This window comes from Acomys minous (genome assembly GCF_964271855.1).
Source record: "Acomys minous genome assembly, chromosome: 14".
NCBI lineage: Eukaryota > Metazoa > Chordata > Mammalia > Rodentia > Muridae > Acomys > Acomys minous.
Genome location: NC_140496.1, coordinates 34660738 through 34687036, shown reverse-complemented (window position 1 = coordinate 34687036; position 26299 = coordinate 34660738). Strand labels below are relative to the sequence as shown.

General features: G+C 43.5%; 1 protein-coding gene across 1 annotated transcript; it reads right to left on the bottom strand.

The window, feature by feature from the left end:
- Positions 1-243: 243 nt before the first annotated feature.
- Positions 244-26299, bottom strand: LOC311583867 (carboxylesterase 1F-like). Its single transcript, XM_084757790.1, has 14 exons — positions 26146-26299; positions 22317-22521; positions 21220-21364; positions 17281-17414; positions 16126-16279; positions 13568-13672; positions 12858-12962; positions 11279-11317; positions 9001-9141; positions 7577-7657; positions 7234-7381; positions 2087-2218; positions 868-940; positions 244-608 (listed from the first exon to the last, which is right to left on the bottom strand). The coding sequence occupies exons 1-14, from the start codon at positions 26207-26209 to the stop codon at positions 437-439; spliced, it is 1698 nt and encodes a 565-aa protein (XP_084613916.1). The 5' UTR covers positions 26210-26299; the 3' UTR covers positions 244-436.

The window sequence follows — 26299 nt, the reverse complement described above, 5'->3', positions numbered from 1 at the left end:
CTAGGGCATCTGGCATTGGAGAGATGCTCTTGCAGAGAAGGGCAGATGTCATTTGAGACTTCCACAAAAATGATAAAACTGCACTTACCTACAGGCTTCTCTTCTCCCTCTTCCTTCCTCCCTCCTCCCTCTTCCCTCTCTCCTCTTCCCTTTTTCTCTCCCTACCTCCTCCCCTTCCCTCCCCCTCTCTCTTACTTTCTTCCTGGGATAGATAAATTTATAGTCAGCCCAAAACATACACACTTATTTGACCATAAAAAGAATATTTATTCTCCAAAATGAGGCCACAGTACAAACATTTCCCTTCCCTGGCCTCTGCCTGTCTCTATGACAAAATTCTTCAGGATCCTCCGAGATCCATATTTGATTTATAAACACCTTTAGTAGAAGAACTGTATCTTGGCTTCTCTGGTCTGAAGCTGGCAGAACCTTATATTCACAGCTCACTGTGATCTGGCTTTGGTTGTTTCTTGGCCAGGTACTGAGCCCAGAAAGCCATCTCCTCCTCTTTCAGTCTCTGGGCTTGCTGGGTGGTGGCACCAATCTGTAGATATGCTTCCTTCTGGTCATATTCTGGCCAATGAGGCAGTCCTTGACCATTAGGGTTCCTGGGAACAGAATCTAATTGAATTTCTCAAAGCTACAATCCACATTTTTTTAAATGATATTTACAGTGATTCCTGGATTATCTGTCCCCAACCACCTGTGCATCACAAGAGACGGGGAGAAATAATGTACGGGCAATGGTTTGGAGTGACTGGATTTGCGTTTATCACTAAACTTGAGACAGTATCCTTCATCCCAATGAGTCTCCTAGAGGTCTGATCTTGTCCACCACCCCAGTCCCATCTTTGCCGTCATCCTCACCCATTCCGAGCAAAGTTGGCCCAGAATTTCATCACCATCTTGCTGAGATTAACCTCCTCTTCAGAGGCACCTTCTGTAGGGAATGAAAAAAGAGAGAAGTTTTTTTAAAAGAAAAAAACCCATCACTCCTAAAAGCATAGCTCTTGGGCCCACCAGCAGCTGGGCTAGGGGTACTCTTTAGAAAAGCTGAAGTCTGTACCTTACTCCATACCTACTTAGCTAAAAGTCTACAGATCCTGGCTAACTGGTGTACACTTTCAGGCCAAGTCTAACTGGCCTAAGACTAATCAGTAGGGTGTAGCCTCTAATTCCCATGGCCATCTGTCTGCTCTTCCTCACTCATGATAGAAAGGCAACATGGTGCGGTTTCCTCTTGGTTTTTTGGTCTTTTCTTAGTCTTGTGAGAGTTGGAAAACATAAAATATAAAGTGCAAATGTGCAAAGTATTTACTGAACTGGGAGCTCCCCTGAAATACTGAATTGTCATGAGCAGCTATGAGGTGGGTTGGAAGACACACACAGTTTCTGAAAGTCATAAGTTTAGCAAGGTTTTCCCCAAATATTAACTGGATCATAGCTTCATAATGTATTACTAACTATAATATAGGTAAAATACACATATTTAAAATATCTACAAAAATTGGTGGACATACCAATACATGTGAATCTGATTTACAGTTAGCATCAATTCTGACCTCAGTTTCAGCTTTGTTCTGATATGTTATTCTGAGTATTAATCCAAGAAGTGGCATTTTTAGCCAGGCATGGTGGCTCATGCCTTTAATTCAAGCACTTAGGAGGCAAAGGCAGGTGGATAACTCTGAGTTCAAGGCCAGCCTGGTCTACAAAGCGAGTCCAGAACAGCCAAGGTTACACAGAGAAACCCTGTCTTGAAAAACCAAAAACCAAGAACTAGCCAAACAAAAAAGAAGTGGCATTCTTGTCAATGAGTGGCCTACTATGTATGACATGCAACATCTCTTTCTACTGTCAATGGCCAGGATGGTGAGAACCGTGGTGCTGGAGACACATTAATACATATTTTATTTCATGTCTATTAGACCCGGAGAAAGGGTGGCCATGTCCATGTGTACCTCACCCCCATTTTACTGAATCAAGAAACTAGGATCAAGACTGGGGAAACTTGTTCTAGGCTGCCTAATGAAGACTGGAGCCCAGACCTATTCATTCTACGCTCATAACGGCAAGGAGCCATTACCTCTTAAAATCGGGGCGCCAAAGACAGAGTAGACTTCATCTCCATGGTCTCCTATTACATTCTTGGGTCTTGAGTGTGATGCGAAGCTTGGGCAGTACTGAAACTCATACATGTAGGTGGGAGCTCCAGCGTCTAGGAAGACATAAATTCATAACCGCTCGTGTTATTTGACATACACCTAGATGAAACCCCTGTTCATAAGCACACCAGAAAAACAGCTTCAGGAAAACTCCTCGATTTGCTTATATTTGCATGGTCAATTAAAAAATAAAAGTACATTTGAGTCTTACGTTAAGGCAATTAAAATGAACCTCTACAATGAACCTGGTAAATACACTGTATATGTGCTAATGATGACATGCTAGTGTTCATTCATTTCAGGAAGATCTACAGCATACTCAAGTGTCTGCATTCAGCCTGGCTTTGCAAATCCCTAGTGGCTGAGCCAAATCTAAGTGCCTGTTTGACAATGATGTTATTTCTTTCTTTCTTTTTTTAAATTGCTGTTTAAGTTATCAGATGAGAGAGTGGCCTCTGTTATGGGACTCTCGCAACACTTTGTTTTATTCACCTCCTCTCTCATTTCCTCCCTCCCTCTTCCTGGAAATTCCTTCACCCAATAAACCCACTCTCCATTTGTACCATATGTGTTCTACTGTACCGTATGTGTTCTACTACCCACGCTTGCTCCTCCTCCCTCCCTTCAGATCTCTTCTTCCTGTCTCGTGCTCCCCTTTCTACTTATAAACACACACACACACACACACACACACACACAGAGAGAGAGAGAGAGAGAGAGAGAGAGAGAGAGAGAGACCTACATAAATCTAGGCTTCACATGTGAGAGAAATGTGCTCTGTTTTTCTGAGTCTGGATGTTTCCATTGTGATGGAAACCATAATGATTTCCACACATTTCCCTTACAAATGCTGTCATTTTATTTTATTTTGTTTTTCACAGCTGAGAGAAATCCCATTGTGTTTATTACTACATTTCCTTTATCCGCTCAACAGTTGGTGAACACAGAGGACGGCTCCATGTCTTGGCTCTTGTGAACAACACAGTAATAGAAATCATTTCAGTGCAAACAAGACCAGAGACGTATCTTTTGTGTATTAGTAATGCTGTTCTGTTGAAAGAGGCATTCCTAAGTGAAGAGAAATGCATAAGCAAGGGCTTATGCAATGAACTGCCTCTAGACAGGTCTTGCAGAAATTATTGAATTCTTTAAAGTGATACAGGAAGAGACTAGGAACTGACAGAAAACATGACAGCACAGGTATCAGAGATAAAGTTAATAGAACAGTCCTCGTAGTCCTCGAAGACTGCAATGATCGTGTGTGAGACTTTATCCTCAGACTACGCGAGAGCTGTAACGATGGTGTGAGAGACTCTGCATTCTCATTTCAAAGGGTAAAGATGAAAATATCATTAACAATTGCCGTGGGAAAATTAGCTATAGATCAAAGAAATTGTCATCACAAAAAAATGTGAATTCTGACGTCAAAGTCATTAAGTGTATATAGCGTGGAGAAAACATGGTGTTCCTATACCAAACAATGGCAAACTGTTACCAGCTTGAAGTGGGCTGCTATGTGTGAGAGATTCTTGATGTGAGCACAAGGCTACTACAGGTAAAAATTAGTAAGAAGCACAAAATAAAAGCAGAAAAGACCCAAAGCATTCCACTATGGAGAACCATCAAACCACAAGAGAGGGCAGCCAGACAAGGTAGAAACAAACTGAGCCTTTTCAAAATAATAACAACAACAAAATCTTAAGAAAATAGCACTACTAAGTCTTTGTCTACCAATAACTCCCTCTGTCATAAATAGATTATATTATCAAAAAAGCTCACAAATATAAAAGCGAAGACTTGCCTCACTTTTAAAGCCTTTTATCTTCTGAAGGTAGAGGCACAGGAAGAGGAACTGTGACATATAGGAACTGTCACAAAAGAGAGGTAGTTGCAGCTGTATGCTAAAGTTCAAGCCAAAACTATAAAAGCAGGGAAATGAAGACATTACTTGTTGGATTCATGGGTTGATCTCAGGAAAGACAAAGATTGCATACAATGATAGGATGCGACTTCAATATCCCCACCCTTTAAAGCTAGGCAGATTGTTCCCACTGAAAATTCATAAAAAAGCATCAGGCTCAAATGGCTTTGGGGAAAAAAATCACAAATGTTGCACAAAAAATGTACAGAATATGGCAGCCAATTTCAACAGAAGACTCGTATTTTTAAGTTCCTGCACAACAGTCTCCAGAAATACATTTCATGTGAAAGCATAAGAAAAATCTTCATCAAAATTAACTGTAAGCCACCCCCAATTAAATGTTTTCCTTTATATGAGTTTCTGTGGTCATGGTGTCTCTTCACAGCAGTGGAAACCATAACTAAGACAGATGGAATATGTTCTGTCATAAAGAACGTATGAAAGACGCCCAGTGCCTACATTGCTCTCAACTGTGCAAACATGGAAAGTCCCACTAATAGTTGGAAAACAAACAAACCAAAAAACCCAAAAAAAACAAAGATTGCCTCTCTCGCTGCTTCTAGACAGTATGGTGTTGGAAATCCTTGTCCAGTCACTTGACAAAAGAAAGAAGAAAAAAGCCACCTACTAGCTTCTTTTCCACCTTCATGTCTCACATGATGTTGGCATAGTCTGCCCATTTCTCACCCTCCCCTTTTTGCCACCTCCTGCCTAGTTCCACAGCCAATACTCTTCAACAATCCCTTATTTTATACACACAGACAACAAAGCTTAGAGAGGGAGAAACCAAAGCAAGTGGAGGAGAGAAACAACAACAACAAAACCATTTTGTTTGAAAGTGCCATATTAAACCCTAACTCTTTGTAAACTAAAATTTAAAAACCTAGATGTTGATTCCCCAAAACAAAAAAACAAAATAAATGAACAAACAAACAAAACAGGCATCCAAATAGGAAAGCCAGGCACAGAAAGGTATTCGTGGACACAATGACCCTACAGATAATATCATTGATATTACCAAAGTATTGAGACACAGTAAATAAATAGGATAAAATCAGAGCATGAAAGTCATTAGTATTAATGTGGCCCCAAAAGAATGCTGCAAAACAGAAACCACTAGAGCCGTTTTGTTTGTAATAGCTACAAAACACAAATTATATAGGAATAAATTGAAATAATGTTATTTTTCCTACACAGCAAAATCTACGAGAAATCAATGAGATAGATTAAAGTCACAATTAAAGGAATATAATTCATGTTTGTAATTTACAACAGTGGTTCTCAACCTCCCATAATGCTGTGACCCTTTAATACAGTTCCTCATTTTGTGGTGACCCCCAACCATAAAATTCTTTTTATTGCTATTTCATAACTGTAATTTTGTTACTGTTATGGATGGTAATGTAAACATCTGTGTTAGGCTACCCCTGTGAAAGGTTTGTTAAAATCCCCCCCCAAAAAGATTGCAACCCACAGGTTGAAAAGCACTGATTTAGAAAAATTAAAGCTGGAAGGAGGACAGAGAAAAGGAAATGGAGGGAAAGATAGAGGGGAGCGAGGGAAAGAGAGGGAGGAGGAGGAGAAGGAGAGAGGGAGGGAGGGAGAGAATCTCAATATTTATTGTTCTGTGACATTCTTGGATGTGTGACTTACTTTATTAGTTTCACTGGGCCTCACAGTAAAATGTTTGCTTAGAGTAGCCAAGAAGACTTAAGATTTGAACTTTCAAAGGAAGAAAGAGAAAGGAAGGAAGGAAGAAAGAAAGAAAGAGAGAAAGAAAGAAAGCGAGCCAGTTATAGGGATTCTCGCAGATGGGCTAAGTGCCTTGTACATTATGAGACAGCCATGAGCCTTTGCAGGACAGGGGTGGAATGCTATGCTCTGTATACATATCGCCCACAGACTCACATTTAAAGTGGAGTTCTTCAGTTGACAGTGCTATTCTGAAAGGTTATGGAGACTTTAGAGGGAGGGTCATCCTGCAGAAACTAGATTGCTGGGGGCGAGCCCTTGTGATTCTATCTTTCCTGACCACTTTCTGTATCTCTCACACTCTTTGCTTGTTGTGTGCCATGAGGGGACCTAGCTTGCTCTATCATGCTCCCCAGAGTGATGTGCAGCCTCACCTTAGGGATATAGCAGTGGAGTTGCTCACCACACATTACAAAAATACAAGCAAGTCTCTCTTCCCTTACAGAATTTATGTTAGATAGTTTGTCACAATTGACAACAAAGTAACAACTCTCATACCCCATAGCAGCTACCAAACCTTCCCCATGCCCTCTTTGCCCCTGAACAAACCTTCTGACCCTGTATTTAACTCACGCTGTCTTATGGCTCCATTGCACAGCAATTTAGCTTAGAAACAACTTAAGAATGTGAAATCTGCCTCTGCTCCATCAGCAGATGTGCTTGAGTCGTTTTTTTTTTTAAGATTTATTTATTTACTTATTTATTATGTGTACAGTGTTCTGCTTGCATGTACATCTGCACACCAGGAGAGGGCACCAGATCACATTATAGACGATTATGAGCCACCATGTAGCTTCTGGGAATTGAACTCAGGACCTTTGGAAGAGCAGACAGTGTTCTTAACCTCTGAGCTGTCTTACTGATGTCCCTGTCGAGGCAAGGAAGCTTGACTTCTACTTCCAGTGCTGGTGACTCTTTGCTTCAAGGTTCACTCTGGCCACTACAATCTACCTTACCCATGTGTGTAGCAGATCAAAGCACAAACAAATAGTGAGCATTGGTGGGTAAGTAACGCCCCCCCTTTCTGCTACGTTGGGAGAATCCTGAGACCTGACATCTGATTGTTCCCCCAAATAGTCTGCACTTCCAGTGGTCCAGCGTGGGCATGTGCCTGCAGTGCATCATTGATTAGCCTTCATCTCCTCCCTGTACCAAGCCTACACATCCCTAGTTCTGTTTCATGGTTTCAACTACCAAATCAACTACTTGTATTTGCCCCTCATCCTCACAGTCTGTTGCTTGGAAAACAGAACAGAACAGGACTTCTGCTGAATCAAACTTTGCATACTGACCATGAGAAGTTTCCACTTCTGTTTATCCTAGGGAGTGTGCAGGTTATGAAGCAAAGTGGGTGAACCTTCATCTCTCTCCCATCCGACTCACGCTGGGACTCACCTCTGTGGCCACGGGACATAATCACAGATGGGACGACAAATGACATATCTCCAAACATCTCCTTGACTCCCTCACTGATCTTGACAGGGTCATTACTACCCCTTGAATATTTTTCAGTGGCGGCTGGAATTATATCACCTTGAATGCCCTGAAATGGATGACAAAAGTGATGACCAGCCTTTCCAGCCACTGTGTCTTCATTGAGTCTCACCCTCCTGTGACCTGTGCAAATCCTTTCTGGGGCGATGCAGTGGGGGACAGTAAATTGATCTGTCATTTGGGCCAGTCCCTCTGAATACCTGTACTTCTCAGCCAGTGGCCATGGGGGTCCCTAGATGCTTACAGAAACAGAAGACACTTTCTGCAGGAATACGACAACCATCTTCTTGTCCATTATGGCATCAGTTTGTGGAAAGCCCATCATCTGTTTAAAATAAATGGTTAAGAGTTTGTGAACAGGATGAGACAAGCAGGAAGAACATCCTGCTCACTGTGAGATGATGGCTGTAGCGGCTCATCAGTGGGTAATGGGTCTCCTATGAGTTTGACAAAAAGAAATCAGTGAAACAAATGGATTTGTATAGAGAAATTCAGGAAATAAACTGGAGGCCCCTTAAATACTTACTTATCAGCCTGGGGACAATGTTCCCTAGGAAACAATTTTAGAGAAGTTAGAGAAGAAGCAGAAAGCTCAGAGACACAAGCACAGGCCACACCCTCTCCAGAGACTCAGTGTGTGAACTGACAGGTGTGCCTGTGTTCTTGCTCATCTCTGAAACCCTTGTGCAGAAGGAGAGAGCTGCACAACTCTCAGCATGGAGTGATTGTGTTCAAACCCTGGCACTTGGCTCCAGCAGCAACATAAAGCCCTTCGTATGATGAACACACCACAGTATGCCTACCTGAGAGAGTTCAGCGCTTTCAGGGAAATTACTCTTTCCTCCAGCAAAACAACAACAACAACAACAACAGAACACTGATGAGAAGTCTGGCCAGAACTGGTCCCTCTTTTGGAGCTGTTACTACACAAAATCTTAAGCCGCCAATCGTTTCTTTCATTTTTGAAATGTAAGACATCAAAACAGAACTTTTGGCTCAAGAGTTCAGAGGTAAATTTACAACTATCAGCAATCTGAGACAAACATTTAGGAAGTTAAATCTTGATCTTTCTTTGGGTTCCTGGGTTGTTGCTGTTGTTGTTGCTGTTGTTGTTGTTGTTGTTGTTGTTGTTGTTGTTCTTCTTCTTCTTCTTCTTCTTCTTCTTCTTCTATTAGTAGTGAATGCTTTAATGTTTAAAGAGAAAAATCTCTTTTTCTCTTTCAAAATCAAAATTATCTCAGAATCAGTTTTCTACGAATAGTGGCAACAAGGCCACTGAGTGTACCTGAGGACATCTATGGGACCTGAGAGTACAAGCACAAAGTGGAGGCATCTGTGTCTCAGCCAGACTCTTCTGAACTCCAGCCCCTCCCCCAATTTCTACTTGACTTTCAGACCACACAATGGTTATGCCAGCAGGCCCCCATCCAGCCCAAGAACTTCAGAATTCATTTCAGAAAAGACAATTGGTACAGAGTTTCCGAGCCTGTACATCTTAGTTGAGGCATGTGGGAGAATGGTACCTTGGTTGGATACATTACAGCAATAGGAACACTTTCCCCAGATACAAGGCAGGACTTAAAGACAGAGTTCGTGGAAACACAAGAGTAGAGGCATGGTAACTGGTGAGTGAAGGGACATCTGTCTAAGGGGTCTGTTTATGCTCACTGTTGGCAGAATCCAGCCAAATTCTTGCTTGTTGATTCCTATGATATAGGGGACTGTATTGAAGCTCTTCTCAGCCAGGATCTCTTCTGGTGCCTTTGGCAGCACCACTCCATCAAGCACGGTTGGCACAAAGGGGTGGATCTGGGGGAGAGAGCAGCACAGTGACAGAAATCACCCTCATCTCCTGCTCGGCTTGTCTAAGGGAACCACTAGAACATAGACCCCACACCCGTGCAGTTGGACACAGAAATCTGTGTCTTTAGAAGGTCTATGAGCCACAGAGCCCAAATGTTTGCCATTTGTGAGGGATAAGGTTAAAAGAAATAGGGAAGTGAAGGGAGAGAGGCATTGTGTGTGTGTGTGTGTGTGTGTGTGTGTGTGTGTGTGTGTGTGTTAATTTCAACCATTTGTCCAGAATTTATTTTCAGTATTCCTAATAGTTAGGTCCATAAAGTTTTCACAAATGCTGACTTAGTGAATCCTGGGCCTCTGTTGCAGTAAATTCTAGAGCTAGGTTCTTAGGAACCACTGGAAACAATATTGTCATCAAACTTTTATATGGGTCCCTGTTTAAAGGTACCTCATATAACATAAATTTGTCAATACTATATGTAAGATTTATTTATAATATAATAAAACACCAGCCTGGTGTGGTGGCACATGCCTTTAATTCCAGTACTCAAGAGAGAGAGACAGGTAGATCTCTGTGGGTTTACGGCCTCCTTGGTCTACAAAGAGAGTTCCAGGATAGCCAAGGGTACATAGAGAAACCCTGTCTCCAAAAATAAGTATATGTATATGTGTGTGTGTGTGTGTGTGTGTGTGTGTGTGTGTGTGTGTATGAAATAAAACACCACACAAGTAGGGATTACTACTTCCTCAACCTTGGGTAACAAAACACAAATTTGCTTCAACCCCAGCTTCACACTTACACTGCAGTTCCTTGTTGCCATGTGGATGCTAAATACTTGAAACCCACAGGTTTAGATACTTTATCATACACTGTAGGTATCACACGACCATTCTCCAAAATGACCAACCTGGAAAACAGCCAAATTTCCTCCCCATCTCTTAGGTGTGCTGTATTGTGGATTCAACACTGACTTCATGACCAAGGGCATCATTCGCAAATGGAAAAGACTGTGAGTCATGAAAGAGATGTTGCCGTTTGGAGCTAAATCTGGGACTGTTGAAGTTCTAGCTTGAAGGAATAAATGCCCCAAAGCTAGATTAGGGAGAAGAGGGGTCACATGGTGAAACACCCTGGAGAGAATCAACACATCTTTATTGCCTTCCTTATTGAACAGAGAACTCAATGGAGGTGCTGGGATTTGGATGGTAAGGGTCCCTAATGGCCAATGTGGTGGGCATGGCCTCCAACCTGTACTTCCAATGAGATGTGGTGTATCTTTTAGGAAATGGGATCAAGCAGGGGTTCAGGTAGCCAGAATGTCCACCTAAAGTAGACCGTGGACCCCCTGTCTCTTTCCTACTTCCCTCTTTGTTTCCTCTAACTGTGTCTCCATTTTCCACTTTTTTTTAGCCTTAACTCAAACTGCAATCAGACATAACATAGTTTACTATTTTGCTACACTTTGCCCCAAGAGGATGAAGTTCTTTGAGTGGGACAGCTGTTTTTCTACTGCACTGCTGTGTTCATCTCTGAAATCATAACCTGCCACACAGTAACATTTTCTGTTAAAAATGCCAAAAGCCTGAAAGACTTGAGATTCATTATCTTTCATGGACATTTAAGGGGCACCCTGGGATCCCATGGAGGGATTAAGAGGACGAGGCTGTAAAATTTAGCACAGTTGACACCAATAGACTCCAACTGCTGATGGAGAGTAAGAACATAGGAAGAAGGTGGAGGTCACTGATGGAGTTTTCTGGGTACAAGAAAGAGGGCACAACATCTTTTCCTGCATAGCTCATGATTTGTGTTCCTTAACAATGTGTTCCATGACCCTTGGTTAGGCAACTCAGCCATCTGTCCCTGCATCCCCTTTTCATTGGTCTTTTCAGCACAAGAGGTGTAACTGAGAAGATACAAGGTTTCTGACTGGAAGCACTAAAACAGCACTCAGAGTGGTAGTGTAAAGCCTGCCTCTGGTCCTTAAGTGAACTTGCAGCTCTGGATCTCAGCAGTAAAACACACACACACACACACACACACACACACACACACACACACACACAGGACTGTGATTACACAAACAGAAATTCTTTCAATCATAGTCTAAGACTGTTAACGCTACAAACCTTATCAGGTCCTTACCTCTCTGGCATCTCCTAATACATTGAATTTAAACAGATTCTGTGGAAGTAAAGGAAGCAACTAGTTAGTGTCTTCCTGGTATAAACGCATATCTTTAGATCTGTGTTCCCAGTTCCTTCTCAAGCAGGGTAAGAGAAACCTACATGCCATCCTCTCAGTTCACGCATGTGGTGGATCAGGATCATGCATGTGGAGGGACAGCAACAGGGACTAAAGAGTGCAATGACCCAATGTCAGAGTCACTGAAGCTCTGAGGGGATGCCCCTCCTCTGTGCTGGCATCCCCTCTTCAGTCCTAGCCCTAACCCTTCTGGTAACAATGCCCCAGTTTTTCTGTTGAAAAAATGAGGGGCAAGGTGGCTTCGGTGACAAGATGTTTTGATTTTGGTGAGACACTTAGCTTCATGGAGGATGGAGGACAGAGGAAGGAGGATGGAGGATGGAGGAAAAAGGATGGAGGATGGAGGAAGGAGGATGGAGGACAGAGGAAAGAGGATGGAGGATGGAGGACAGAGGAAGGAGGATGGAGGATGGAGGATGGAGGGCAGAAGAAGGAGGATGGAGGATGGAGGACAGAGGAAGGAAGATGGAGGATGGAGGACAGAGGAAGGAGGAAGGAGGATGGAGGATGGAGGACAGAGGAAGGAGGAAGGAGGATGGAGGATGGAGGACAGAGGAAGGAAGATGGAGGATGGAGGATGGAGGACAGAGGAAGGAAGATGGAGGATGGAGGACAGAGGAAAGAGGATGGAGGATGGAGGACAGAGGAAGGAAGATGGAGGATGGAGGACAGAGGAAAGAGGATGGAGGATGGAGGACAGAGGAAGGAGGATGGAGGATGGAGGACAGAGGAAGGAAGATGGAGGATGGAGGACAGAGGAAGGAGGAAGGAGGATGGAGGATGGAGGACAGAGGAAGGAGGAAGGAAGATGGAGGATGGAGGACAGAGGAAAGAGGATGGAGGATAGAGGATGGAGGGCAGAACTCTACTGCTTCCCCTTCTGCTACTCTGACTTCATGAGTTCAGTATATGAGCTGGCTCACCATGTCTCAGAACACAGGGGACAGCTCAAAGATGGATGCATGGCAGTGTTAGTGAAGGAGAATTTGGACCTACACGAGCATTAACCTAGAGGAGTAGATAGTTGCGAAGCCGATAGGGTGTGAGTGTAGACTGCTGTTGTGCTTAACCTATCCAGGAGGCCAACATGCTTACGAATGAAGACAACAAAACAATGGAAAGCTGGCGTGTAAATTCTTATCTTCAGAGTACCTGGACTAAGCTATGTTTTTGTATTTGAGTTATTTGATGATTCTTTTACAATCTACTCCTTTTCTTGTTCAAGGCTTCCAAATCGAATGTGTGCTTACAACAGAAAAACCGAACTACTACAAGCTCGTTGATGTTCATTCCAGCCCATCAATATTGAGGTGATTTCAAAACTGCTTCAGCTAAGGGGTCTAACCTATATATGTGTTTTGGTTAAAACATCAAATGGTCCCCATCCACTAAAGAATAGCTAAATAAATCAAGCCCATGTCCAAGCCTGTAGAGGAAGTTCACTAGAGTACACACCCACCATTTTGTGTACGATCTCCAAGAGCTCATCCTCCGTCTTCTGGCGCAGGCAGTGAACAATGACAGCAGATGTGGTGGTTTTGCAGCCAGCAAGAGCAGCAACTTGCTGAAGGAGATAGCAGGTAACCACACAGGTCAAGAACAACATCAGTATTCCACTGATGTAGGCTGTGAGTCCTACCCTAAGCGTCATTTCTAAAGAGAGAAAAGGGTTCATGAAACATCCTAGACCAGCAAGACTTGTAGTCTGAGGCCCAACACAATCTTGCCTCTGTTATTGTTTGTAATGTATGGCACAAACACACCAGAGTCTGTTATTTTGACTTTTAAAATACAATGTTACAGAAGTGTGTTATCTTAAGCCGAGGGCAGTGAATAAAAGGCAAGAACTCCATGGTTCCACTGTCCACTTCAAACCCAGTTCCTCCATTTACTGGCCATTCAGCCTCTAGTTTCTGTTATATAAGAGCTAATCCATGTGGCTTGCTTCAGAGGACATTCTGTCTTCCCAAACAGCCCATGCAGGATGGAAGGGCATGGAAAAAGGCTTCAGGACCGACAGAATGAGGTTTAGATGGAGCCCTAGAAGTCACTCCTCTTCAGCCAATCTCACTTTGGAAGTCCCATGAGCACATAACTGAATCCTATGGCCAGAAGGACCCCAGAGGACTCCAGGAAAGAATGTGGTGGTTTTCCAGGGTTGGGACCTACCTCTGCAATTGGCCTGACATCCTTGGTAAACAAGCCAGGAGTGAGGGCCACGCCACTCTCAGAAATGGCCCTGTGGAAGAGGTTCTTGGACAATGGGGACAACACCTGGCATGAAGAGGAGAAGAGGAGGGTTTATACTCCTAGGAGGGGCCACTGACTCATTTACCCCATGAACACTCCTCTGCCCTGGTCATTCATGGAGACTGTGGCCACCTCACCTGTCTAGTCTACCTCTGAGATTTTCCTCAGGCCTAAGACTCCATATAAAAAACTCAGTAGAGTGGAACTAGGGTGCAGAGTAAGAACAAGCAGAGTAAGTATGTAGCAAATGCCTATAGTGGGGAGGAACAACTACTTGAAAGACATTTTAATAATTCCTAGCCACAAATTCTGTTTGAGAGATTTTTTTATTACTTTGAATTTATCTAAAAAAAATTAATGATCATGAAAAAGAAAAAAAATGAGGAGGCAGTTCAATGGTAGAACTATATATGTTTCAAGATAACTTGAAAGACAGAAAGAAGGAAGAAGGAGGAAATAGTAGTATTATCATGGAAGTACACAAAGATATCTACTTAATATTCTGTTGTTTACAATGGAAACAATGGGAAATATCCCGAGGTCCTAACATTTAGGATATTCATGTCTTACCACGGAACTCTGCAATTATAAGTGATATTACTATTTAAGTGTTTAATGTTTGGGGAAATATTTATGCCATAATGAATTTTAAAGGAGTTTCATTGTAAGAGCAGCAGAATTGGATTATAAGAGTCAGAGGATGCATGGAAAAAATAAATAAATGATAAGTGAATAAATAGACAGATAATACACATGCTCTTGCAGAAACATGAGACCAATATGGCAAAATATCCACAGTGACCACATAAGAGTCACAGGGCTGTGGATCACTTTTCTTTCCCTAATATTTCTCTGTGGTTTCTCTTTCTTTCAATTTAAATATGTGTGCATAGAAATGCAATAGCTAAGTTGGCATTCTGTTAACTCTGCTAGGTTCTTACACCTACCATAACTTTCTATAAATTCTCCTTAACTCCCATTTTCCATAAAGTCACTTATTTTTTTTTACAGCTCATGTCACATGTTTCTCACATCCACTACCCATTCTTTCCTGTCTCTCTCTCATACACTCTTCCTCTCACTCACTTCCCATAAAAAACTCATCCCTCTGCTCCAGATTCTGATGCCTCCCCCCATTGTTATGGATCAGCCATAAGGCCACCTCAGAGAAGATCTCTGCTCTCCACACTTGAGTGCCCTAACATGAAAGATGTTGTAGGATATTTGATCCCATTTGAACCCTGAGATTTTGAAGTGTAAAAAACTCTATTTCTTGTTTGGCATGGTTCAGGCTTAACACACACCTTTAATGCAAGAACTTTGTTTATTGTAAACAGGTGATTACAGTGTGGTTCAGCCAGCCTTAGCACAGACCTTTAATACATGAGCTTTCTGTACACACGGTGTAATAAAGTTTGCCCTAGGTCAAAAGGTGGAGCAAGAAACCAGCTGAAAGGGATTAAAGAGTAGGAGAGTTGAAGGATATTTAAAACAGTGTGGATAAGAAGAAGAGGATTTTGAGCTTTGAGCTAGCCTTGAGTTTTTTTGGCCTTTTCTTGCTGGGTTGTCAGCTGAGCTAGTGAGCTTTTGGGGCTTTTTCCTCTGGGGTATGAGCTAAGTAGAAATGTCAGCTGGGTGTTTTCTCTGCCTCTCTGAGCTAACAGGTTCTCAGCACAGCCTCTGGCTCCTAAGTCTTTATTAGTAAAATAAAACAGTTCAGATTTTTGCCCATTATAACAACACATAGATCTATGTTGAACTCAAAAAACGGCTTATTCCTATTTCTAGTTTATAATCAACCTTATCTCCTAACGTAAGCGAAGGGAAGTCCCCAGCCCTAGCTAAAAATATGCTGATCGTTGTTAGCACCTGAAAGAGTGAGCATTGGTTTTCTGTTAGGGCATGGTTCCTGGTGGGTAAAACACACCCTAGTGTCCAAGAATATATGGACAACTTAAGCTGTATTTGATGAATTTAGGACACAAAAGAAAAAGAACACAAAGTTGAATGGGTAAGAAGAAGCAGATAGATAGGGCAGGGGACAGGAAGAATGAATATCGTCAGGATACTATTCTCAAAAACTAATAATAAACACACACAAGGCCAAAGGCTTCTATGCAAAATGAGATTCAACCTGTTTCTTGAATAAACATGCTTACATACTTGAAAAAAACATGGTCGATTAAAAAGACAAAAACTCAACTAAGTGAAGAGGCCAGGGGTTGTCGCTGATCCATGTTAGAACTGGAGATGATATCTGTAGCTCTAGGGACACCAAGTTAAATTCCAAGCTTCCTAGGAAGCAAATACAGTTAGCTTGCTTATCAGCAACTGACTATGTAATGTTGTGCAGTGAGTAAAATCGACACTGAATCCAGGTCTGAGATTTTGAAAGCAGCTGGCTGGTCTCTGAGAGGTACTATCAAGCAGTGGTGTTAACAAGCGTGGACATGAGGCCCGGTGCCAAGAACACTCACAAGAACCGAGACACTGAAACCTCCTGCTGACTCTCCAAAGATGGTCACGGAGCCTGGGTCCCCTCCAAAGTTAGCAATGTTGTCCTGGACCCAGCGCAGTGCAGCCACCTGGTCCAAGAGACCCCAGTTGCCCCGGCTGTGTTCATCCCCTGTGCTGCAAGAGATATAAAAGGTACGCATTGCGTGGCAGGGATCTTAGGACCACATAATGGATTGGGGTTCCTTTGCAAATTTCTGAATCCAGGTGAGCTCAGCATCCCTGGCACAGGAAACTTCCCCTGCCCGAGGCTCTCACTCATTACTAACTACGTACTAAAGGTCCAACATAGATCCAACTCTAGTGTGAGTGCTGCAGAGTATCTTGAAACAAAGTAAAACATATGGCAACATTCAGCTCACAGCACAGGGCACAGACTAATTGATAAAATCAGAACATAGTGTCAATGACTGGCAAAAGAAAACCAGGGAAAGAAAGAGGCAACTGGTAAGTTCCGGGTGTGTTTTTAGACTCAGCCAGAGAAACTGAAAGAGATGTCAGAAGCAAGAGAAGGGTGGCTAAGGAATGTAAAGGCACATAGGACCAGATAAGGACTGAACCCCCATTATAAAGGAATTTATCAAATGTCCCTGTGAAGGGCAGCATCACTAGAGCTGGTTCCTAGCATCTTTGGTTCTTCAGATGCAATGGTTTGGATTTGGTTTTTGCCACAAGGCTTCATGTGAAGGGGCTCTGGTTTCCAATGTGTCAGGTTGATTCAGTAGCAGCATTTGTTGGAGATGAGATCTTTTATTGTGTGAACTGTATTCAGCTGAGATCATCATGCTCCAGGAATCATGCTAGACCCTGAGGAAGTGAGTTGTAACCAAAAGGGCAAGATTGCTTTTCCGTTTTCTCTGACTTCCTGCTTTGCCACATGAATGTCTCTTTATCCCATAGACCCAGTTTCTGTTTTTCTACCATGACGCAATGTATCCCAGGGTTCCCCCCCCCCCATACCCAAATCTAATGAAATGACTTAGTCCTTGTTTTCTAGCTGCCCAAACACTGACCTAAATAAATCTAATTTCCTTATCACTGACAAATTTAAAATACGTTGCTACAGAGCTGATCAATACAGAGGCCAACTGGCAGAGAGGAGGGTCCACAAACCCTACCTGAAGAACCCCAAGAGGCCCAGGCGGTACTGAATGGCCACCACCACCACGTTTTCATATGCAGAGAGGGCCAGTCCATCATAGGTTGATGCTCCTCCCACTGCCAATGCACCTCCATGGATCCACACCATCACCTAGTCCGAAAAAGAGAAGAACCGTGCTTGTTGTAGGAAACAGAATTGAGAAGGGGCTCAGAAGACTTCTGGTTTGGTTTTTTCTTTCTTTTTTTTTTTTTTTTTTTTTTTTTTTGTGGACTGGCCCTGATTCAGGGCATCACACTCAATGTTCACCAGTTCTCAGCTGGGTTGCAAAAGTAATATTGTCTTTCATCCCTAACTTAGCTGCCTGGAAGCCTGGATGTCGCCTCATTCAGTGTCTCTACCTTTTTCCTTAGACCTATGAGCCAAGTCTTCCCAGGCCTTTGAAGGCATCATCATCGTTGGAAGAACAGAGGACAAAGATGTCTTTTTCCCCCAATACTCTGACATCCTGATTATGTGGTCCATTCAGACATCTGAGTCTTCAGCTTCCATCTCTATAAACGATGAAGGCTTATATGCTCACCTCCAGACACCTGACTGGTACCCTTCCCTGTGCCTTTACTCTCCACCACAATCCTCCCCATCGTGCTAGCCCCAGTTTACATCCACCTTCTCCATCAAGTCTTCAGCCATCTGTTAAGAGTGTCGTCTTTACACCAGGTTCTCTTATACGACTTGAGGCTGGTGAGGGATGTAATAACCTTTAATTTATGGCTTCAGAATTTAGAGAGCTCACATTTCACAGAACGGAGAGAAGAGAACAGTTGTAATCTTATACAGCACTGCTAATAAGGACAGGGTAATCTTAGCATGGTAAAATGATTGTTATCTATAATACAGGAATGAAGATGGCCCCATTTCATAGATAGAAAAAACTGAGGCACCTCTGCTGGGGAACCCCACAGCTAATTAAAGGTGAAAGTAGGACTTGAGCAGCCATCTCCTAAGCCAGTGCGGCTCATGGCCACAGTTCCGTGATGTGAGCCAGGAATGAGGCCCTCCCACAGCTCCGACTAGAGTGTCAGTACTGTTGTGTTCCTTGCCAGGACGCAGGTGCAGCTCGGCACCTACTAAGGGACATTTACAACATGTGAGGAAAAGGGAGGCTAGGAATGCATGTGGTTTCTACTCTTTCAGCAAGTGGAAGCAGATCCAGAATCTATGCCCAGACCCCCTGTTTCTAGAGCTTGGGTACATAGCTGCACATTGCCTTGCTTTCCAGACACCATGAGCATCTGTTTCTCGTCCCCTTGGGCTCTCTACAACCTGCACGGAGGGTCTGAGTCTAGCTCATCTTAAAGACTGAGCCCTCAGGGTGGCCAACGAAAGGTTGAAACTGTTGTCCTAGGTGTCTATGCAGACCCAATGACAAGATTCATGGAGGCAAGGCTGTGCGTAACTGTTTGTATTCTTTTCTTTCTAATTTTATTTTTTAATATTTTATTAATGCATTCATATTACATCTCAATTGTTAGTCCATCCCTTGTATCCTCCCATTCCTCCCTCCCTCCTACTTTCCCCCTTCTCCTCTCCCCTATGTCTGTGACTGAGAAGGACCTCCTCCTCCTGTATATGTTCATAGGGTATAAAGCCTTTTCTTGGTAGCCTGTTATCCTTCCTCTGAGTGCCACCGGGCCTCTCCAACAAGGGGACGTGGTCAAATATGGGGCACCAGAGTTCATGTGAAAGTCAGTCCCCACTCTCCACTCATCTGTAGAGAAGGTCCTGTCCCTTGGCTAGATCTGGGTAGGGGTTCGAAGTTTACTGCATATATTGTCCTTGGTTGGTGCCAAAGTTTGTGCAGAAGCCCTGGGTCCAGATCTGCCTGTCATAATGTTCTACTTGTGGGTTTCTAGGACCCTCTGAATCCTTCTATTTCACCATTCTCCCATGCTTCCCTCACCTATAGTCCCAAAAGGATGTCCTTCCCTCTGTCCCACTTTCCTGGTAAGTGAAGACTTTCATGGGACATGCCCCTTGGGCTAGTGTCCAGATATAAGTTAGTATATACCATTTGAGTCTTTCTGCTTCTGGGGGAATTCACTCATTATGACCATTTCTAGTTCAATCCATTTGTCCACAAATTTCAGGAAGTCCTTGTTTTTAATAGCTGAGTAGTATTCCATAGTGTAAATGTACCAGTTTCTTTATCCATTCTTCTACTGAGGGAGACTTAGGCTGTTTCCATGTTCTGGCTATTATGAATAAGGCCACTATGAACATGGTTGAATATGTCCCTGTTGAATGGTGGAGCATTTTCTGGGTATATTTCAAGGTGTGAAATAGCTGGGTCTCAAGTCCAAGTGGATTAAAGACCTCAACATAAAACCAGAGACATTAAATCGGTTAAAGGAAAAAGTGGGGAAGAGCCTGGAACACATTGGCACAGGAGACAACTTCCTGAACAGAACCCTAACAGCCCAGGCTTTAAGGTCAACAATTAACAAATGGGACTTCATGAGGCTGAGAAGCTTCTGTAAGGCAAGAGACACTGTCAACAGAACAAAGCGACAGCCTACAGACTGGGAAAAGATCTTCAACAACCCTACATCTGACAAAGGTCTAATATCCAAAATATATAAAGAACTCAAGAAATTAAACACCACCAAACCAAATAACCCAATTAAGAAATGGGGCTCAAAACTAAACAGAGAATTCTCAATGGAGGAATATTGAATGGCTGAGAAACACTTAAAGAAATGCTCAACGCCTTTAATCATTAGAGAAATGCAAATCAAAACGACACTGAAATTCCATCTTACACCCATCAGAATGGCTAAGATCAAAAATTCAAGTGACACCACATGCTGGCGAGGTTGTGGAGAAAGGGGAACACTCCTTCATTGCTGGTGGGAATGCAAACTGGTACAGCCACTTTGGAAATTTATCTGGGGCTTTCTCAGAAAAAATGGGAATAGGGCTTCCTCAAGAACTGTTTATGTTCTTGCTTCTTCTCTCGGCCCCTAAGCAGACAGACACAGAGTCCAAAATGGAAGCTGATCAAATGAGTTAGAGTGAGATTTGTTCTCCTCTCCTTGTGCAGTGCAAACATGTTTAGGCTCACTGCTATTCCGGTGACTTCTACTTCCTCCTTCCCTGCTGAGCCCCATTCCAGGTGCTCCCAGGAAACGGGGTGGGTGATCACATCATGTCTTATTCCACTACAAGGCTCAGTTCTTTGACAGTAGCTTCTCCCTGAAGTCTCTGGCCTGTACCTGGCAGCCTCCCTTCCCTGGCTTCTTCATTTCTATGGGAAATGCTGACTCACTGGGCCATCAGCAGGTGCCAAAGGCAACCAGGGAGGGGAGGGAGCTACAGTACAATCACAGGTGGTTGGCAAAGGGCAAGAAAAGCATGCATGAGATTGCCCCAGACTCCTCCCTCGACACTGCATAATGGGCCACGAGATTTTCTACCTGGCAGTGAAAGCTGTCATGGGTAATGTGGGGAGAAGGACAGCACACATATCCTTTGCCAGCCCCTGCCTAAGAGTCCAGGTGTGAAGATCAAATACTCAAGCTCTGCACTCCCTCCCTGTCCCGACCGAGTTTCTCTGTCTACACAAAGAGACTTGGGTTATTCCGTTTCATCTCAGATTCCTTCTGCTTTTAACTTTACCAGAAACTTGTCTTAACTGATCTGGGGATCAGATTTTGAATCCAATAACTAATAGCAATCATTTTGTAAAAACGTATAGGCACTCCAGATGTGTGGGTCCTTGGAAGAAATGAAATGATGCGTTTACATTTTCTGTGGTGAAAAGAAGCTCTTGGTCCTGATGCGGTCCTGGCTTGTCTATCCCCGTGTCTATCTGCCCTCATCCTTTCCAGTTACACCAAAGAACTGGATGCTGTAGCACATAGGAACATAGGATGAGACTAGTGGTTTCCAAACTTACCGGCAGCCTGCTGCTCTTCGTCAAGTCGGCAGGAGTGTAAATATTTAGGTAGAGACAGTCTTCGGAAAACTTGAGATGGATTTTCTCCTTTCTGTTGGTTAGGACGTCATTGATCCTCTGTCCTCTCACTGCATCTTGGGAGCACCTGGAGGGGAGAGTGAACACCTGAGACTCCAACACACAGAAGCTGGAAATGTTACCTGGGTCTAGACCTTGCACTAGGATGTTTAAGCTTCTCAACGGAGCTGCTTTTGTAAGACTAGAATCTGATGTAATTAGTAAGAGAGTCTTTTATGTGTAAGTGGTGTGAACCCAGAGACTCTCAACCCAGTAAAGGAAAAAGTGTTTGGCATCCTGAAGCCTTTGGGGGCATTCTGGGTGATGGAGAGATGTTCAAAGTCTGACCTACCTGGGATATGGTGATCTCACCAGTGTCTGAACACTGCTTGCCCTTGGCTAGGCCTAGAGCAGTGGGTTGAGGATGACCCTGGATCTTTCTCATCAGGTGATCTTTTTCTAGTCCTTTTGATACATCCATGAATCCAGAAACTACCACACATAACTGTTTAGCCTGTTGCAAGTTATGCCTGACATCCTTATGGGATGGTCTCAACAACCTGTATTCTGGTAGATAGTCACTAAAATGCAGGATGATATTGGCTGAGTACTTTCCCTGCTTTGTGACCAAATCTTCCAGGTCTAAGTAAAGTCAGTGCTGTCTCTGATGACCTCTGTCAGTCTCCCGCGCGAAAACAACTGTTGATTTCTAACAAGAAGTCACAATGGGCCAATGTAGAGTTGGTGGGAATTGCTGAGCCATCCCGGAGGCCCGGACACTGATTTTAATTTTCCTCATATGCTAACTCATTTAAGCTTTAGATTAGTGAACCTCTGTCCAGGTCTGTTTATACCATCAGTCTAGAGAAGGTATTAAACCGAGGACTCTAGAAGGAGCAGAAGGTCTGTAATGCTTTTAAAGTACCCATGAGGATTCCAAAGGGAACACCATCTGAGCAGAGGGTATTGGAGCATCTTCCTCCTGCATCACTCTAAGATGCTGTCACAGAACGTGGCCCAGGCCCACCCCAGCGGCTTACATGGGAGGGTAGGAGGTGGCGTTCTTCACAAAATTCCAGGGCTCTGCAGGCTGTGGCGGAGCAAACCTCAGGGATCCAAGAGGGGGCTTGGCAAAGGGGACTCCCAGGAAGACGGCCACGGGCTGCGGGAATCCTTCTAAAGTGACGTACTTCCCCAGGACTTTGCCATGAACAGTGTCCACCATAGGAGGTGAGGACGAGTATCCTGGTAGACACGGAAGAGAAAAAGAACACATCAGAGTGACAAGATCAGACCTTGTCTGATTCCATGTGTGTTTTCCCATTTTCTAAACACTTGACCTTGAATAAGTTACCTAAATACTTCTAGGTGTCACTCGCTTCCAACATGAAAGTAGGACAAGGAACACTTGCCTCAGAGGGTTGGTTTAAACTTAAAATGGAGTATGAGATAGAAAAACATCCAGTCAAAGTCACTGTGAGAAATGAGCTGTAGGACAAACAGAAGCTTTGGTCTCCCTCTTAGAAACCTGTATCTATCAGGACCCTGGTGCTGAGCTGCATGCTGGACTAGATGATGAACCCCTTTTCTCGGGATGGTGAGCCTTCTACGGAAACAGACATGCTGGACCTAATGCTGAGATAAATGCATTCAAGAAGAGTGACTAGGAGGGCAGGTGCTAGAGAAGTTGAAAGGATGAGGGCGTCTACTCACTGACATCACTGAGGGACTGAGACTTTCAGCAGGAGGAGGCATGACTAAGAATGATGGAAATAAAAGAATGGTTCAACAGGAAGCAGAAGTAAGAGATCCAGAAAGTATAAGGACCCTGGCTATGAAAGATGGGTGGCCTATGGATGCCCAGGTGGAGTCCGTGAGAAGGTAATTTCTAGGATTAGGTGTATGTCGGGGAGACACTGAACGCCTGGCTAAATGATTACATTTCACATGGTGGGCAAATAAGTGACAGATGTAACACAGTGATCTTCTAAAATACTCTGGTCTGTCTGTGTAGGATCCTCCAAGGGGAAGAAAAGTTGGGTCACTATTCTGTCTGACTCTTTGGCTCCATTTTTGGACTGTAGACAATCTTTCCTCATCTTCCTGCAGCTTCCCCATCTTTTCTTCTTCTACCTCTGTGGGATGAGGAAGAAAGAACCCCATCAGATCCTCCATTAAGCATCAGGAGGCCCTCCACACATTTAATCACTATCAGTTCTAGTGTCTCCCCGTTTGCTTAATAGCGTCCTTCTCAGAGCATCGCTCTTAACATGTGATTTCCACATCCTCCGTTCCTAACTGCTTCCCTTTAGCTGCAGAAAGTGTGTCACTTCCGCCCTGCAAAAGTTTTGAGAGAGAAAGAAAGAACATGAAATTGGGTGAATAGGAAGGTGGGAAGAGCTGGGAGGAGCTTAGAACTGTAAGGTGATCGGTATTGTATAAATTTTAACATAATAATAATAATAAGGTTCAGTCAGAAAAGAAAATTCCAGATTTTTTTTTTTCAGAAATTGCCTTGACATCAGAAAGTCTCTATAGGAATCAAGCTTACATGGTAGTGTGAGCCATGAGCTCAGTAATCAGCTCCACAATATGAATATTTGGTAGATTTTATTTCTGCTGCCAATTATTATAATTAAAAGTAAGTGAACTTATGAGGGAACACATGTACAACTGATCTTCAACTTGTGACATTTTGACATGATGACATTTGATTAATGATGTGCGCTTTTAAGATCATTAAAATTTTCAGATTGTAACCTCGTCCTAAGTCTAAGATGAGCTTTATAGAGGACAGCCATTAACATGGAGGCCCTTTTGGGAAATCCTGGTTACAAGCTTGGGACCGCGGCTGGTGTCATTAGAAGTCAATCCCATGCTTGACTCCCTTCATCACTGCTGTTAGTCATTGTTATTTCGTTTAACCACTCCACTGAGACAGACTTCCTGGGAAACCTGGATATGAGGCAATCCGTAAATGGCAACAAGATCTGTTAATTTTTTTTTCAAGGCTTGGGCCCCATTTATAATCAGAAAGAAACTACTACAAAAGATATGAAAATATGTGTGAGGAATGAGGAGTTGTTCCCTGCCTTGATGTGTAGCTAAGGAAAGAAAAAAGGGTAAAGATGAAGAAACAAAACCACCTCCCTGTAGGGTGAGTGCAACGGGGAGGCCATGAGAAGTCCTGGTAAATGAACCAGGGCTGTTGTGCTGTACTTATGACTCTAATACTTGGGAGGCTGAGGCAGGGGGATCACCTTAATTTCTAGACCAGCTTGGGCTTCAGAGAAACTTAAAGTATAGCCAGAACTGCAGAGTGAGACGAACATAAACCAACAAAAGTGGTACTGCGTGTGATCGTCTCGATACTGAAAGGTCAGGAAAGGCAGACGCTTCCATCCTCCTGAACTGAGAGGATGCAGCTTGTGTGTGTGACTCCACTGGAGAGGTGAAAACAAGAGAAACAGCCAAGATTAAAAAGAGACACAGCTTTAGCTGAGTGAGATCAGGCACCAGAGTGGTGACGGAGGGCATGAACCCTGGAAGCCTGAGGAGGAGGAGGGGAGGGAAGGAGGAGGAGCAAGAAGAAGGAGGAAGAGGAGGAGGAGGAGAAAGAGTGCTTCAGAGGTAAAGGGGGCAAAGTCTGATTACAAATGATCAGGCATGACTGCATTAGCCGTGACCTTTTGCCCAGAGTGTGCCTGCATGCAGGGGCTGGCAGGAGCAAAGGAGACTATTACCAACAGCAATTATGATTTAATCATATAAATTGCACACATATATGATGCCTACTGTATACCAGAGGTAAATTCCAGTTCTTTTTTTTGTTTTTACAGTATTCATAACGAGACTATTTCTATTGATGTGCCCACTTAACTTGGGAGTACCCTGTGTGGAGTTCCTAAAGATGGGAAGAGAGTGACATCGCCAGGGTAACCGGCAGCAAAGCTGGGTCCTTTATTACTCTTGTTTTACACTCAGTTCCAGGCCTATCTCAATGGCACATGTCCAGACAAGGTGAGGCATTCCGGAAGTGACTGCTGGCCACTGACTCTGGATTCTAGAGACAGTGCAAGACATGATTTTCCAGACCAACTTGGAAGAACACACATGTTTCTATGAGCCTCTTATCTCGGTCAATAGAGTGGTACAGCTCTACATAGAAATCAATGCTCTAACCAGGCATTAAACATGAATTCAACTTGTGTGTCTGATGTTTATGAGGCCATTGTGACCTGTGGAACTGTCACTCTCAGGGTCATGACCCTAACCACTTCTTTTATTAAAGTGTTGATTACTGTCCACCTGTCTGTCTGTTCACATCACCCAGGACCTGGTACTTGACCACTTAGACATGCACTGCTCTCTAGAGCCCCCCTGAAATGCTAACAAAGGAAGCATTTGCTACAGGCTCCCTAGCCCGGAGCCTCCTCACTGACCTTGCACATCCTGTCTCCCTCCTCCTGTACTTAGTACTATGTACTAAGAGAAGAATAAATATTAAAGTGTTGGGTCCTGATGTGCTAACACGAACATACTGCATATTGCTATTAATGCATTCCATACTTGTATATTAATAGAAACTAATCCTCTCTACAGTCCAGTGAAGTTAGGAAATTGACCTATCTTGATTCCTCTTGCGCAGGAGTTGGCTCCTTGTCCCTGTGTCCCTATAGTGTGCTGCTGGGTCTCAGGGGGGTTATCCTCTCCTGCTCTCAGTGTGTCCAGTACCGTGGTCTAGGCCTCTTGAAGGCACATCCAAGACAGAAGAGTACAGAACTAAATCTGTCTTGTCTGTGCTCTATGCACAACTCTGCGAGTATTTTTAAATGTGTCCCCACAAGTTTGTACTTAAAATGTACTCACCCCCAACGACACAGGCTGCTAGAGACACTGAGATCAGAGCACGGAGGAGAAGGAGGAGGCACATTTTGCACAGATAGACTTCCAGGTCAGTGGAGTTTCTTACTCTGATCTGAAAGGAAGGGGAGGGTATGGTCCTGCCCACTTGCTGGGAGCC